We start from the raw sequence: 15,576 nt of genomic DNA, 5'->3' as shown, positions 1-15,576 counted from the left end.
CCTAGTCCTGATTTATTCACTCTAAGAACCATACTCCCAACACCTAGAAATGAAAAGCCTTGTGATTATTCTCTATTAGCTATGGGGGGAAAAACTTTTCTAATCAGTCTATTTTACATGACTTCAAATAATACAGTTTCATTTTTTTTTCACATCGATTTCAATGTACATTTTCTGAAAGTCTTAAAAAGTTAGTATACATGCTATAAAAATGGTGGCGTCTACACACATTTTTACATTAACAATAAAATTCAGAGCTTTTTGTATTCGTGAAGAACCAGTCTCTTTCTTTAAAAAAAAAAAAAAAAATTATTGGGGCACCTGGGTGGCCCAGTCGGTTAAGTGTCTGCCTTGGGCTCAGGGTCCTGAGATCAAGTCCTGGTCCCCCCCCCATCATGCATGTTTTCTATCGCTCTCTCTCTGACATAAATACATCTTTCTAAAAAAAAAATTATTTAAAAAATTTTAAATTAAAAAAAATTTTTTTGGCTGGGCACAGTATACTTTATTGATGGTACATGACAAAGTAGGGCTCCCCAAGCCCCTCCCCTTCTCCAGGGAGTCTGGGATGGAAACAGTGGAGGTTGGGAGATTCTCAGTGTTTTGGGGGATAAGTTGGGGCAGGGATTCCCCAGCAGCTGAGGGCCTCTCTCTTCCTTTTGCTCTGGCTGGGGCTGGTGGTCCAGGGGGCTCTTACTCCTTAGAACCCATGTGGACCATAAGGTCCACCACCCGGTTGCTGTAGCCAAATTCATTGTCATACTAGGAAATGAGCTTGACAAAGTGGTCATTGAGAGCAATGTCAGCCTTGGCATCGAAGGTAGAAGAGTGGGTGTCACTGTTAAAGTTGCAGGAGACAACCTGGTCCTCAGGGTACCCCAGGATGCCCTTGAGGGGGCCCTCTGATGCCTGCTTCACCACCTTCTTGATGTCATCATATTTGGCAGCTTTCTCCAGGTGGCAGGTCAGATCCACGACAGACATGTTGGAGGTGGGGGCACAGAAGGCCATGCCAGTGAGCTTCCCATTCAGCTCAGGGATGACCTTGCCTACAGTCCTGGCCGCACCAGTGGAAGCAGGGATGATGTTCTGGGCAGCCCCTCGGCTGTCACGCCACAGCTTCCCAGAGGGGCCATCCACAGTCTTCTGGGTGGCAGTGATGGCATGGACGGTGGTCATGAGTCCCTCCATGATGCCAAAGTTGTCATGGATGATCTTGGCCAGATGAGCCAAGCAGTTGGTGGTACAGGAGGCATTGCTGACAATCTTGAGGGAGTTGTCATACTTCTCATGGTTCATACCCATCACGAACATGGGGGCGTCAGCAGAAGGAGCGGAGATGATGACCCTCTTGGCCCTGCCCTTCAAGTGAGTCCCAGCCTTCTCCATGGTGAAGACTCCAGTGGACTCCACAACATACTCAGCACCAGCATCGCCCCATTTGATGCTGGCGGGATTTCGCTCCTGGAAGATGGAGATGGACTTCCCATTGATGACAAGCTTCCCGTTCTCAGCCTTGACTGTGCCGTGGAATTTGTCATGGGTAGAATCATACTGGAACATGTAGATCATGTAGTTGAGATCAATGAAAGGGTCATTGATGGCGACAATATCCACTTTGCCAGAGTTAAAAGCAACCCTGATGAACAGGAGCACAATATGGCCAAATCCATTCACTCTCGACCTTCACCATCATGTCTCGGGCACGCGGCTGGCACTGCACCTGAAGATGAGGCTGTCTGTCGAACGGGGAAGAGCAGAGAGCCTAATTTAAATTTTTTTTAAAATTTATTTATTTATTTATTTAAATTGAGAGAGAGCTTAAGAGAGTAGGCATGGGGGAAGAGCCGAGGGAGAGAGACAACTCTCACAACCCCTGAGATCATGACCTGAGCCAAAAGCTTAACGGACTGAGCCACGCAGGCTCCCCTTGAAAAACCAGTCTCTTAATTTGACATAAGTTACTATAATCCAACAGGCATTATTTTTTGAGATTTTATTTATTTGACAGAGAGAGACACAGTGAGAGAGGGAGCACAAGAAGGGGGAGTAGGAGAGGAAGAAGCCTGCTTCCTATGGAGCAAGGAGCCCGATGCGGGGCTAGATCCCAGGACCCTGGGCAGATGCTTAAGGACTGAGCCACCCAGGCGGCCCCCAACAGGCATTTTTTTAAAAAAGGTTTATTTATTCATTTTAGACAGAGAGAGAGCTTAGGTAAACAGGGGGAGGAGCACAAGGAAAGAGAGAGAAGCAGGCTCCCCACTGAACTAAGAGCCCCAGATCAAGCAGGGCTCAATCCCACACTCTGAGACCATGACCTGAGCTGAAATCAAGAGTCAGACGCTTAACCAACTGAGGCACCCAGGCACCCTGGCATTTTGTGTTTTTTAATATTTTTATTTTTAAGTCATCTCTACATCCAAAGTGGGGCTCGAGCTCCCAACCCGGAGACCAAGAGTCACATGCTCTTCTGACTGAGTTAGTCAGGCGCCTGCTGGCAAGCATTTGTTAAGCACCTGGCCCAAGGAAGTAGTTAAAAAAAAATTTTTTTTTGCTTTTAATTTTTAAATTGCACCTTTCCAGTTTCTTGGGCTGAAGTCCTGAAACATCAGGGTCTTTGTAGCCTCCCTTTCATTGTAAAAGCAAAAGAATAAACGCTTCATCTTCGGGGGCCCCCTGCCCAAGGTAGCCTTTTTGGGACTCCACACTCAGTATAACACAATCCCACCAGAAGACTCAGGATTCGACTGGGTAAAGGATTACAGGATTTTTTAAGTCACCATTTTATGTAATCTCCTAGCAATCCTGTAAAAGAGGGATTATGAAACACTTCACAGAGGGTGGAAACTGAGGAGTGGGGATAGGGGAGGGAATGGCCCTGGTGTGCTGGACGGGCGTCGGGGGCTGGATTTGAACCTCAGTGTTGAAGTTTCAGACACCTTGGCCTCAGGCCAGACACAGGCTTTCATTCAAATAGCCTATTACTTTTGCTCGTGTTCCATTGGCCAGAATCCAGTCACGTGGCTGCACCGTCTGCAAGAATATGCTGGGAAATGTAGTCCGCTGGGGTCACCCAGGGTAAGGGAACGGTTTTCTGAGCGCTGAGCCAATGTTGGACACATCTGACCTGCAAGGCCTCTTGATCCGACAGCCTTCAGGTCCGATCTTGTCTGGCACCCTCCCCCCATCCCCATCTCATTCAGCTGATTCCAACCTGGCCTTTTAAAAATATTTGACCACAATTTGACCCTGCTTTCTTTTAATATTTGACCACAATTTTGAAAAAATTGTGTTGCACGCGACAGTGCTGCCTGAGCCCTCCTGTGTCAGACTGCTCTTGTCGCTTTCAAATGTACAATAATTCTATCTTTTGAAATAACATCTGGCTGTGTGTCTCTTGTGCGTCTATGTTGAAGTGGGTATCACTTTATTACACATTAGCTTCTCTTTATACATCTTTTGTGTTGCAGTTGGTGAAGCAAATGGTATTTTGTTATGGGGACATAGCTCAGCTATATTATCTTCGGGTTTCCCTTCAGAATAGCAAAGGCAGGGGCGCTAGGGTGGCTCAGTGGGTTAAGCATTCCAGTCTTGGTTTCAGCTTAGGTCTGATGTCAGGGTCATAGGATCCACCCCCGCTCTAGGCTCTAAGCTCAGTGGCCGTGGGCTTGAGTTTCTCTCTCCCTCTGCCCCTATCCCAGCTTTCTCTCTCTCTCTCTCTCTCAAATAAATAAATAAATCTTTAAAAAGAAGAATAATAAAGGCAGAATTACACATTGCAAAGTATCTGTGAGAAAAAGAAATAGAATTGGTCACCAAAGAAGTACAAATTAAAACAACAACCAAATATCACAACAGTGAAATACCACCTACTAGAATGGCTATAGTCAAAAAGATATAAAAACAAGTACTGGTAGGGGCGCCTGGGTGGCTCAGTCCGTTAAGAGTCTGCTTTCCGCTCAGGTCTTGGTCCCAGGGTCCTATGATCGAGTCCCACATCAGGGTCCTTGCTTAGCGGGGAGCTTGCTTCTCTCTCTCCTGCTCTCTCTGCTTGTGTTCTCTCGCGTGCTCTCTCTCTCTCTCTCTGTCCAAGAAATAAATCAAATTTAAAAAAAATTCCAACTTCTTAAAGGAATGGATATATGTTCCATATAGATCTGATCATCATCAAGGAAAGACTTCAGGACAGTTTCCTTCTACCTAATCAAGTACTGTGGATTCTCTTTGAAAGCTATTATTTTTATCATTTTGGCATGAGAAGGCTATGCTTTTTTTTTTTTTTTTTAGTGCTTTCTATCAACAAGTTATTTTTTAAAAATATTTTTCCTGGGTCTAGGTTTGTAAATCAGTTTATTTAAAATCAATAACCAGAGCGCCTCTAAAATCAAGAAACTTGTTAACAACCAAAAAAAGACAAACATGCCTCAAGTCAAACGTGTGCAAAAAGGAGCTAAAGGTCGGGAGATTGACGCCGAGTATACCCTTGGCCCGGAGCCCAGAGAAGTACAGGGATGATTTAAAGCCACCGAGCTTCTGGACCGAAGGTTAAGGACTGGCCACGCCCCCCGGCGACCCGGCGCCGGATCGTACTGGTCCGGAACTCTTCTGCCAGGCCTCAGTGGAGCTACCTCTGACGGTAAACTTCCGGTGAGCACACAACTTCCGTGCGGGGCAGCCGATTTGGCTAGTCCTAAACGGGCCGGAAGTCCGTCACTCCTGGCTACCCGCCCCTTTCCTAAAGTGACGCACGGCGGGGTTGCCGGAAGAAGTGGCGAAGTTACTTTTGAGGGGATCCGAGAAGCGGCGGCGTGCCAAAGGATACAGAGAAGGAGGAGGAGGAGAAGCAGAGCAAGGGGACAGAGGCAGGTGCACTAGAGTGTGGGGGAGACGCGGGAGGCTCCCCGGGCCCGGGGCTTTCCGGCGTTCCCTGCGCCGCTCCGCTCAGCCCCCTTTCTCTCCTTTCCCCCCCTCCCTTCTGTAGCTCGCGCTGTCTCCGGTTGTTTCCAGGGCAACGGGAGTAGGAGACCCCGCGAGAGGCCGCCCACAAGACCCTCGCGCGCAGCCATGAGCCCCGCCCCCCACTGGTGTTCGGAGAGGGGCGGGACCTGGAGCGAGGTGTGGGGGCGGAGCGTGATGGGAGGAGGTGGAGGCGGGGCATAATGGGAGATGGGGCGGGACCTGGAAGGAGGGGTACCGGATGGGCGGGGCAAATGGGGTGGGCGGAGCATTATGGGTAGAGTGAGGGTGGGACCTGGAAGGGTTGGGCGGGACCTAGGAGGAAAAGATGGGGGCGGAGCATGGGGAGCGGGTGGGGTCAGAGTGAAGTTGGGGGTGGAGGAAGTGAGGGTGGAGCACGATTGAGGCCGTACCTGGAAAGAGGGAGTGGGCGGGATCTGGAGTGGGTGGGGCCTAGGGGAGGGGTGGAGTCTAGTGAGAGCCGGTATTGAGACCCTGCAGAGACTTGGACCAGTAGGGGGTGGGCTCTGTCAGAACCGGAGAGGCTTTATAGGCTGGCAGGGATTAGGGGTGGGTTCTGCATGCAGTAAGGGAGGAGTCTGGAAGGATGGGAAGAAAGAAGTGCCCCATCAAGATGGGGGGGACTGGCCTCACCTGACCCTTCCTGGCCCCACAAGGCCCTCAGTCCTCCTGTTACCTGCAGGTTGCTCCGTGACTCCACCATGTCCACTCCCACTACCAGTTCCCTGGACACTCCCTTGCCTGGTGAGTGACCTTTTTCCAAGCCCAGTCCCCACTCCCGCACACTAGTCAGGAGAAACTCACTGTGCTTCCCTCTCCCAGGAAATGGCCCCCCTCAACCCAGCGCCCCCTCTTCTTCACCAGCTATAAAGGAGGAGGGTCCTGAACTGTGGCCTGCGGGTCCAGACCCTGATGTCCCGGGCAGTGATTGGGCTCGCTCAGCCTGCAGCGCGGGTGAGACGGGCTCAGGGGCAGGGGCTGGGAGTTGATGGGGGATTCGGGAAGGGATCTAGGAAGGGAGAAAGATCAGAAATGAGGATGGGAGGCTCCCAATTTCTAACTGATTTTTTTCTTCCATACCTATTTGCCACTTCTTTTTTGTCCTGTGAGTGTATTTTTTTCCTACTTGATACCTCTTACTGTCGTTTGTTCTTTGGGGTTCACTGACACACACACCTTTTCTTCTGAATTGCTGTCTCCCTAGATCACTCTCTGTGCTCTGGCTCTTTGTTTCTTCTCCCTTGTGGGGGTGACTCTGGCTGCTGTTTCCGTGTGGCTCTGTCTCTCATGGCTTCTATTCACTTCACCCCAGTCGTTCCAGACCCTGCAGAGGAGCCGGAGCGCAAGCGAAAGAAGGGCCCGGCTCCGAAGATGCTGGGCCACGAGCTGTGCCGCGTGTGCGGGGACAAAGCCTCCGGCTTCCACTACAACGTGCTCAGCTGCGAAGGCTGCAAGGGCTTCTTCCGACGCAGTGTGGTCCGAGGCGGGGCCCGGCGCTATGCCTGCCGGGGCGGCGGGACCTGCCAGATGGACGCCTTCATGCGGCGCAAGTGCCAGCAGTGCCGGCTGCGCAAATGCAAGGAGGCCGGGATGAGGGAGCAGTGTGAGTGTCGGGGTGGGGGAGCGGACCCTCTGGCCCTTCTGGCCCCTGCCCAGCCCTGGGGGCCTCCACTGAGGCCTGTGTCTCCTGAATAGGCGTCCTCTCAGAAGAACAGATCCGGAAGAAGAAGATTCGGAAGCAGCAACAGCAGCAGCAGCAGCAGTCCCCCTTAGGGCCGGCGGGTGGCAGCAGCTCAACCTCTGGGCCTGGGGCCTCTCCTGGAGGGTCTGACGGAGGGGGCCAAGGCTCCGGGGAAGGCGAGGGTGTTCAGTTGACCGCTGCTCAGGAACTCATGATCCAGCAGCTGGTGGCCGCTCAACTGCAGTGTAACAAACGCTCCTTCTCTGACCAGCCCAAAGTCACGGTACTGCCTACTCCCCCATGCAGCCGTGAGGGGTGATGAGCCCGGTGGGGTAAAGCCTGCAGGGCTGAGGCCCAGCGCATGGGGAGGGATCAAGGCTCCAGAGAGCAGGACCTTGGAAAAGAGGGTCCCCTAGGGCTCAGTCTTTGCCTCAAGGTGTCCCCACAGGCTTGGGCTCAAGGGAGGAGGCCTGATAATGATCCTGGCCCCTGTGTCCCCAGCCCTGGCCCCTGGGTGCAGACCCCCAGTCCCGTGATGCCCGCCAGCAGCGTTTCGCCCACTTCACGGAGTTAGCCATCATCTCAGTCCAGGAGATTGTGGATTTCGCCAAACAGGTGCCTGGCTTTCTGCAACTGGGCCGTGAGGACCAGATCGCCCTCCTGAAGGCATCTACCATTGAGGTAATGGGCAGCCTGCCCATTCTCTACAAGGCCCTTTATTCTTGCCCACAGGGAACCCCAGGACAGCTGTTGGGAGCATAGTGATGAGCCAGATTCCTCTAGTTGTTACCCTTGTGGGGAGGTTACCTTATAGGGGGATGCAAAAATACTAACAGATCACCAGAGCCTCCCAGGGGCCAAGGAGAAAAAGGGAATGGGTTGAGGCTGAGAAAAATTGAGGATTGGGCTAGAACGCTGCACTTTAGAGAATGTGGTGCTGGGAAGGCTGTTCGGGAGAGTTGACTTTCTTTTTCTTTTTAAGATTTTATTTATTTATTTGACAGAGAGAGAGAAATCACAAGTAGGCAGAGAGGCAGCCAGAGAGAAAGGGGGAAGCAGGCTCCCCGCTGAGCAGAGAGCCCGATGCGGGGCTCGATCCCAGGATCCTGAGATCATGATCCTGGGATCATGACCTGAGCCGAAGGCAGAGGCTTAATCCACTGAGCCACCCAGGTGCGCTAGAGTTGACATTTAAACCAAAACAACTGTAACAAATAGGTTTGAGTTCCTAGCATAGACCAGGCTCTATTCCAAGTGATGGGTATGTGGCAATAAACAAAACAGGCAGTGCCCATCCTCATGCCTTGTAACCACCTGGGGAGGGTATCCTAAGTAGAGGAAGGGTGTTGTGGGCACTAAACCTGGTGGGGAGAGAGCCTGAGTGGCTGACACGCTGACTGCAGCAGGCTGGAGTAGCTGAAGGGACAGGCAGAGGCAGAGGGGTGAAGGATGATTCTGGCAAGAGTAGGTCTCCCCACAGGCCGAGAGAGCAGAGACCAGTGACTAAAGGGTCATAGGGACTCCAGGAGCTCCTTCCCCTGCCTACTCCTCTTCCTGTTGCCTCAGATCATGCTGCTAGAGACGGCCAGACGGTACAACCATGAGACGGAGTGCATCACTTTCCTGAAGGACTTCACCTATAGCAAGGATGACTTTCACCGTGCAGGTACAGCAGAAAGTGGGATGGGAGGGTGCAGGGCTGGTGCCCCTGCTGGACCCCTATTGGACCCCTACTGGTAGGAGATCCCAGGCCACCTCATTCTTGTCTGAGCCTCCATTCCTTTATTTCCAAAGCTGGGTGAGCCAGCCTCACGTTGAGATAAGGGTATATGTTCTGAGTGTCATGTCAGTGCACTGGGATGCCGTGTGAATGAGGCAGAGGGGTCTGCTGTCACATAGGGCATTTCAGCAGGAATTAAGAGAAGACACTTCCTCCTCCCAAAACCTGGTGTCACTGCAGGGAGGCTGGAGCTCAGTCCATTGTGAAGTATGCAACCTACCCAACTGTACAGGGCAGTCCTGGTTCCTCCCCTCTGAGAGCACTTCTCTGGGGATGATTTAGGCAGTGGGCTTCTGGAGGAAGTGCAGTTGAACTGAGACCTGAGGGGTGAGATACCTTTAGGAAAAGGGAGTTGGGGAGTAGCATTGCCCGCCAGGGAACCCCACATACAAAAAAGCTGTGTTTCTTCAGTCTCGGCTTTGTAAGTCCAGCTCTCTCCCATCGTTTCTTCCTGGGGCACTTGTCTGTACTCCCACACTGTGTTCCTAACCCCATCTTCTTCCCTTCTACTAAGCCCTGGCCATCTCAGAGTATGAGTTTGACAGGGGAGCACTGGGTGGGGAGAATGTTTCTGGCAGGGGGTTGAGCATGTACAAAGGCTCTTGAGGTGAGGGAAGAGCTGGAACTACAGGGAGGCCAAGTCATCTGGAGCACAGGGAGATGGGGCTGGAGAGAAAGTTGGGGTCCTGCCACTTCTCTCCATGCTCTGCCACTGTCTAACATGTCTCCTGGAACATTCCCGGGTCCCCTCACTGGGTTGTCCCGAATATGTCTGTTCACACAGTGGTCAGAAAGGTCCTGTTCATACCAAATCAGCTTATGTCTGTTCTCTGCTCAGTACCCTGCATGGCTCCTGTCTCGCTGGGAGACAAGCCAGAGTCCTTGCTATGGCCCACAGGCCCTACAGGGGCCTCTCCATGCTCATCTCCGATTACTCACCCTCCTCCCACCACACTGGCTTCCTCCCTCTTGTTTGCACCCACCAGCTGTGCTCCCACTTCAGGGCATCTGTAGCTGCTGCTTCCTTGGTCAGCATTTTTGTGACCAGCTCATCCTGGCTCGTGTGGGAGCTTTGTAGTTTCAACGTTGAAAGTCTCGAGGCCCAGAAGGCTGCCCAGTCCTGGGCAGAGCAGACAGGTGGCACCCACCTGGGACACTCTCACATCCTCATGACTCGTCACTTTCCCTCCTGCGGGTTGTTGCTCAAAGGTCCCCCTATAGTAAGGTCTTCCTACAGTGTCACTATGCAGTGGCCACCTTGTCTACGATGTTGATTTGGTTCTCGATGCCCCCATTACGCTTCTGTGCGTTAACCTTGGTCCACCAGCGCCCATCCCTCTGACAGGCTGGATGGTGACAGTTTGCTTACGTGAATGCCTGTCGTCTGTCCCCACAACCCCCAAGTGCAAGTACCACAGGGGGGGAGGCTTTGTCTTGGAAACAGCTCTACCCCGGGACCTGGCACATAGTGGTGCTTGATGAAGCTTGATGACTGAATGAATGGAATGAGCTTAGGCTTTACTCCAAGCCATGGGAGCCACCACAGGCTAAGGTGGTGGGACCTAGGTTTAAAAATCTAGGTACAGGGAAGGTAGGATGGGGTAGTAGGAAATACTGAGTAAATGTTCACTCTTCTTGTTCATTTATTCAGGCACGGTTAGGGCACACTTACCATGTGCCAGGCGCTCATCTGGGCAGCAGGGACCCGGGTGAACAGACGTGACCAGAACACTAGAATTACTGCTGTTTGCCTCTCCCTGCTGACTGAGCAGTGTTAGGGCCTGGGCGTGGGGCCAACGTGGGGCTGGGGGAGCTTATCGGGCCAGGCCTCCTGCCCCCACAGGCCTGCAGGTGGAGTTCATCAACCCCATCTTTGAGTTCTCACGGGCCATGCGGCGGCTGGGCCTGGATGACGCCGAGTACGCCCTCCTCATCGCCATCAACATCTTCTCCGCTGACCGGCCCAATGTACAGGAGCCAAGCCGTGTCGAGGCCCTGCAGCAGCCCTATGTGGAGGCACTGCTCTCCTACACCCGCATCAAGAGGCCACAGGTAACGCAGCTCCCAGAGCTCCCTGTAGCCCAGCCCCTCCCAAGGCGCTGGCGGGGGCAGGAACTCCACACCCACATGGAGTCAGCCTGGGGCTGAGGTCTTGCTTCCTCTTTTGAGCTCCGGCTCCCCTGGCAGCCCTCTGGACTCTAGCTGATGTCCTCTCTGCAGAGTCTGTCCTCAGGCCTCGGTCCCTGGCCCAAGGAGCCAGGCCCGGTGCAGGCATAGGGGTGGGGGGGGTGGTCCCCGCACTGCTGTCCTGGCTCACCCCAGGGAGGGAGGTCCTCTTGGTGGTCCAGGCGGGCTGACCAGAGCCTCGCAGGGCAGGAGCCTGGCCAGCGCCCACCTTCATCCTGTCCCCCTGCAGGACCAGCTGCGCTTCCCACGGATGCTGATGAAGCTCGTGAGCCTGCGCACTCTGAGTTCTGTGCACTCGGAGCAGGTCTTTGCCCTGCGGCTCCAAGACAAGAAGCTACCGCCTCTGCTGTCTGAGATCTGGGATGTCCATGAGTGAGGGGCCCGGCCTCCCTGCCCCACAGCCCTGTACCTTCCAACGAATGGACATTGTCACCCCTTCCTCCTCCTGGAGTGGGAAGGGGCCAGGCCTGGGGGCCCACCTTGTGGCCTAGAGCATAAGCCCTGGCCCCACCAGCCCTCAGCCCTCACGTGAGCCCCAGTGAGGCCCCAGGAGGCTCCTTCCCTGCCCACTGAGTCTTCCTGGGAGGGCTGGATGGGTCATAGATCCCAACCTCTGACTCTCCTAGCACTACCAGCTGCCCTCCCCACCCAGCTTACACCTCAAGCTCACTGCGCAGTGCACCTTGAGCAGAGGGATTGGGGGGTCTGTGGCTCTCCCCTACCTGCTGAGAAACCACAGCCCCCCCCCCGTTCCATTTATTTAATAAAAACTAAAAAAAGACAAAAACAGAAAAATAAAGTATGAATAGAAATCTGCCCTGAGTCAGAGTGAGTCCAGGGTATATACTGGGGATGGGCTGTTAGGGTCTTCATTGACTCCAGCCCCCTGAACCTAGTGCCGCTTGCTAGGCTGATGGAAGGTTCAGGGTGATGTGACTGGGCTCTTCCAGGGGGGTTGGTTGCAGGAGAGGCTGACAGCCTTGGTATCCTCTCCCTGTGCAAGGTGAGTTGGAGCCCATAGAAGGACAAAAGAATTTTCAGTGGCTGAAGAGACCCGGGCTTTCACTAGGCAAAAAAATATTTGCTGAAGCCACTTGTGGGCTAGGCACTGTGCTGGCCCCTGTGGGGTTGCAGGTGTTATTCATCCAACAAATATATATGGGGCACTTACTATGCGGCAAACACAATTTTAGGCACTGGACACATGGGAGAGCAAGCTAAAATCCTCGGAGGTGGCTACCAGTCAGGGCTGGCAGTGGGGGCACGGAGGGGGCCAGCTAGAGTGTAAGAGAAGAGGGGCTTTAATGGGGGCAGCGTGTGGCTGTGTGGGGACCTAGCGGTGGAAAGCAGGCAAGTCCTCACACAGGATATCGCGGCCCAGCGGGGACATAAACCAAGACGTGGGGGCTTGGCCCCCAAATTGAGGGAAGGGACATGCTGAGTCTGGAAAGGGAGAGGCTCTGGTGAGTTTAGTCCGGTCAGGCTGTGGTGTTCTCTTAGTTCCTCCTTCCCCTGGGCCAGGCCCTGAGCCGTCCCCACAGGGAGCTGGGCGGACAGTCCTGGCTAAGGTTGAAGGAGGTGCCGCTTAGAGGGATGGGCTGGGTACTGAAAGGTTTGTTTTTTGGAACGGGTCGGGGAAGGTGACGGGGGAAGTGACTAGTTAGAAGCAGTTGTCCCTTTCCAAGCAGTGTGCCTGGCGGCCCCAGGTGGCAGATAAGGAAACAGGCCGTGAGACAGGAGGCTGACCAGACTTCCCCTCCACAGGGAGGGCAGACATCAGGGGGCCAGCAGAACGGCGCCCAGGAAGTCCTCCCGGCTTAGCCTCAGACAGAAAGCAAACCCGCTGGCAGAGGAGGCGTGCTGCGCCGCCCGGCGGGGAGGCGGGGCCGGGAGGACAGGGGACGGGCCGCGCACCTGCGCGCGCAGATGGCAGAGACCCGCGAAGGTACCTTAAGGGGGGGGCGTGGCTTGGGAGCAGTCGCACCTCTTCTCAGACGGGGCGGAGTTTGGCAGGAATTTATGGAAAACGGGAGGAGGCCGCGTCCCAAATTGGAAAGACGGGGCGTGGCCTAGCGCCAGTGGAAACGGGGGGCGTGGCTCCGAGCCCTATGGGGCGTGGTCTCGCCCTACTTGGGCGGAGGGGCGTGGCTCAGCTCGGCGCGGGGCATCTCTGAGTCTGCGCGCGCCGGAGTCAGGGGTCACGGCGGCGTAGGCTGTGGCGGGAAACGTTGTTTGAAGCAGGTGAGTAAGGGGAGTAGAGAGATTGCAGGGATTCGGCTGACAAGGAAGGAGGGTGGAGGAGCTGGGCGTGGAAGCCTTAGAAAGGGTTACGAGGGTCATGGAGGCGGGAGGGATCCCTTTGGCTCGGGGGGCGCACGGTACACGGGCAAGGGCCGGTGGTCGTGGGAGCGTGCGCGGGGGCGCGCGGGAAGATGAAGGGGCCGGGGGGGGGGGCCCTCGGCGTGCGGTGGGCGCTTGTGCTGGGTGCCTGGCCCCCGGGGCGAACTGGGGAATGCACTCTGGAGGGTCTTTGGGGCGACGGGTCTCCGGACGCATTGGAGGACTGAATGGGTGCACGTGGGGGCATGGTGTCATCCTTTTTTCACTAAATATTGAGTACCCTGTGCCAGGCACTGTTCTCGAAGGAAAGGCTACAGCCCGAACAAGTCAGAGGAAGTCCTTGTTCAGGGAGAAGACAGACAGTAGACAAGTGATAAGTAATAATGATAAAGCAGTGCTTTCGGGGTTTGATATATTATACGAAGTGAAATAAAACAGGGTAGCCAGTCTCTTTAGCAGGGGTGATTTCAAAAATCGCTCCTCTGGGGAAGTGACATTTGACAGAAAAGTCAGTCATGTGAAGAAAGCCCTGGACAGAGGGACCATCAAATGCAAAGGCCCTGAGGCAGGAAGAAGTTAGGTGTGTTTGTAGCTGGAGCCAAGAAAAACAGGTGAGGTTAGAAGACATGTTGGGGAGCCCGATCCTTGTAGAGGGCGATGTGGGGTTTGGCTTTTATTCTAACTTCCCCAGCGAGCCATGGGGGCTCTTGAGCATCAGAGCAACAGGACCTGCCCTGCGTTTTGAAAAAATCAGGCTGCTGAGTGAAGATGGGATTGTAGTGGGAACAAAAGTGGGAGGAGGAAGGCTGGTTAGGAGCAAGAGGGGATAGTAGGTGGCTCAGACTGCAGTGCCATCTGTCAGTCTCAGGTTGTCTTTGGGTTTTTTTTTTTTTTTAAGATCTTATTTATTTATTTGACAGAAATCACAAGTAGGCAGAGAGGCAGGCAGAAGGGGGTGGGGGAAGCAGGCTCCCTGCTGAGCAGAGAGCCAGATGCGGGGCTCGATCCCAGGACTCTGGGATCATGACTTGAGCCAAAGGCAGAGGCTCAACCCACTGAACCACCCAGACGCCCCTGTCTTTGGGGTTTGAGCCACAGGGTGTAAGGAAGAAGAGCTTAGATGGCTGGGGTATGTGGTTTGAGCAATACGTTGGATGGAGAAGGCTGAGGAGGAGCGGGTTTGGGGCACCACTCTGAGGTGGCAGTGAGTGGACAGGGCGATGTTAGTTTCTCAGCTTTATAGCCCCACCTATATGTGCCGGGAACCTATGGTTACCTGTCTCTCCCCCTCCTTGCTGCATGTCACCACCCAAGCCTCCTGTACCCTGGAGAAGGTGCCTTACTCGATGATGGCTTTTGCGATGCTGTTCCCTTCTCCTGCAATGCCCTTTCTTCTCTTCAGGCCTTCTTTCAGTCAGCTGTGCTTACGTCAGGCCCTTTGCTGGGCACTGGGGAGCCGATGATAATGCAGTTTGGTTGGTGGAGGATAGGAGATCTCAGTCCAGAGTGCTCTGAACAAATACGAGGCAGTGCTAGTCTTGGGGAGGCGAGAGAAGCAGCAGGGGCTCAGGAAAGACTTGTGGTGTTGGTGGTCCTCAAGAGGAGTCTAAACTGACACAACTCGAAGTGGCCCGTGTTCCAGGCCCTGTGCTGAGTCATGCTGGGACCCCGACTTGAGCGAGACCCTGACCCCTGTTTTTGAGGTGCTCATATTCTGAAGCAGTTCCGGGTGCAGTGGGTGCCCCGAGGGGCCAATGAGTGGCCTGGAAGAGTTGAACTGGAGTGGAGTCTCTGTGGAGGCCGAGGAGTAAAGTGGCTGGAAAAGGGGGCGATCTCATCCAGCAAACACGTTCCAAAGTCAGGCCCCTGTGCTGGGCACGTGGCTCATGTTCCAGCAGGGGGAGACAGGCAAAAAGCAATGCACAAAAGAAAGCTGCAGAGGATCTTAAGAGAGCCAGAGGCGCTGGGAAGTGGTGAGACTCAGGTCTCCTAGAGCCTATGAGATTTGTAGGTGGAACAAAAATGTGGTCTGAGGGGACGGGAGAAGCTGGAGTGACACAATGTTGTTGGCCTGATGGGAGCTCCCCTTTGCTGAACTGGGGGAGACTGTGGGGAGTTTGTAGGGAGCAGGTTTGCAGGGAGATGAGGGGCCTGGCTTTGGAGTATGGGATGCAGAAACAGACATCCTCATGGTGAGCAGCTGCCTCTGTTAGGCAGAAACCCTGGGGAGGATTCTGCGCCAGAATCTGGCCGGGAAGCCCGGTGAGCATAGAGGTGGCAGTGAAAGCCGGGGGATTGGGAGAGAGGGGACGAGAAGACCAAGGGAGGGAGCGTCGCAGAAACTAACATCTTAGCCAGGGCCCACTCGGCGTTGTTGTCTGTTTGCCAGTGAAGGGTCCAGAACAGGAGAGATCACCGTGTTTCCCCAGCTCCTGTCCTGTGCCTGGGCAGCTGAGAGGGCACACACAGGGGTCTTTTTCCTTCTCCCACCATGCCCTCCAGGTCTCTCCCTGCAGGTTGGAACTCTGTGCGTCTCTGTGGCCTCCAGGCTTTTTCCTTCCCGTGAGATGAGCCACCTGTAGAAACAGTTTGCATTCAACAGTCACAACAG

General features: G+C 54.2%; 2 protein-coding genes across 3 annotated transcripts; one reads left to right on the top strand and one right to left on the bottom strand.

The window, feature by feature from the left end:
• Positions 1-762: 762 nt before the first annotated feature.
• Positions 763-1,598, bottom strand: LOC111160720 (glyceraldehyde-3-phosphate dehydrogenase-like). Its single transcript, XM_022524039.1, has one exon. It carries the CDS (start codon positions 1,570-1,572, stop codon positions 763-765), a length of 810 nt encoding a protein of 269 aa, XP_022379747.1. The 5' UTR covers positions 1,573-1,598.
• A 3,139-nt stretch (positions 1,599-4,737) lies between these two features.
• Positions 4,738-11,437, top strand: LOC111160765 (nuclear receptor subfamily 1 group H member 2). Of its 2 annotated transcripts, none has more exons than XM_022524106.1 (10): positions 4,738-4,862; positions 4,982-5,115; positions 5,660-5,721; positions 5,800-5,931; positions 6,290-6,580; positions 6,673-6,941; positions 7,160-7,339; positions 8,225-8,324; positions 10,282-10,490; positions 10,855-11,437. In XM_022524106.1, the coding sequence occupies exons 3-10, from the start codon at positions 5,679-5,681 to the stop codon at positions 10,999-11,001; spliced, it is 1,371 nt and encodes a 456-aa protein (XP_022379814.1). In that variant the 5' UTR covers positions 4,738-4,862; positions 4,982-5,115; positions 5,660-5,678; the 3' UTR covers positions 11,002-11,437. The 2 variants fall into 2 exon arrangements, with proteins under 2 accessions (XP_022379814.1, XP_022379815.1); XM_022524107.1 differs by having other exon boundaries at positions 4,751-4,866.
• Positions 11,438-15,576: the final 4,139 nt, after the last annotated feature.

Source organism: Enhydra lutris, unplaced genomic scaffold (assembly GCF_002288905.1).
Source record: "Enhydra lutris kenyoni isolate GAN:26980312 unplaced genomic scaffold, ASM228890v2 scaffoldscaffold77, whole genome shotgun sequence".
In the NCBI taxonomy this organism is placed as follows: Eukaryota; Metazoa; Chordata; class Mammalia; order Carnivora; family Mustelidae; genus Enhydra; species Enhydra lutris.
This window is presented reverse-complemented; position numbering and strand designations above follow the sequence as displayed.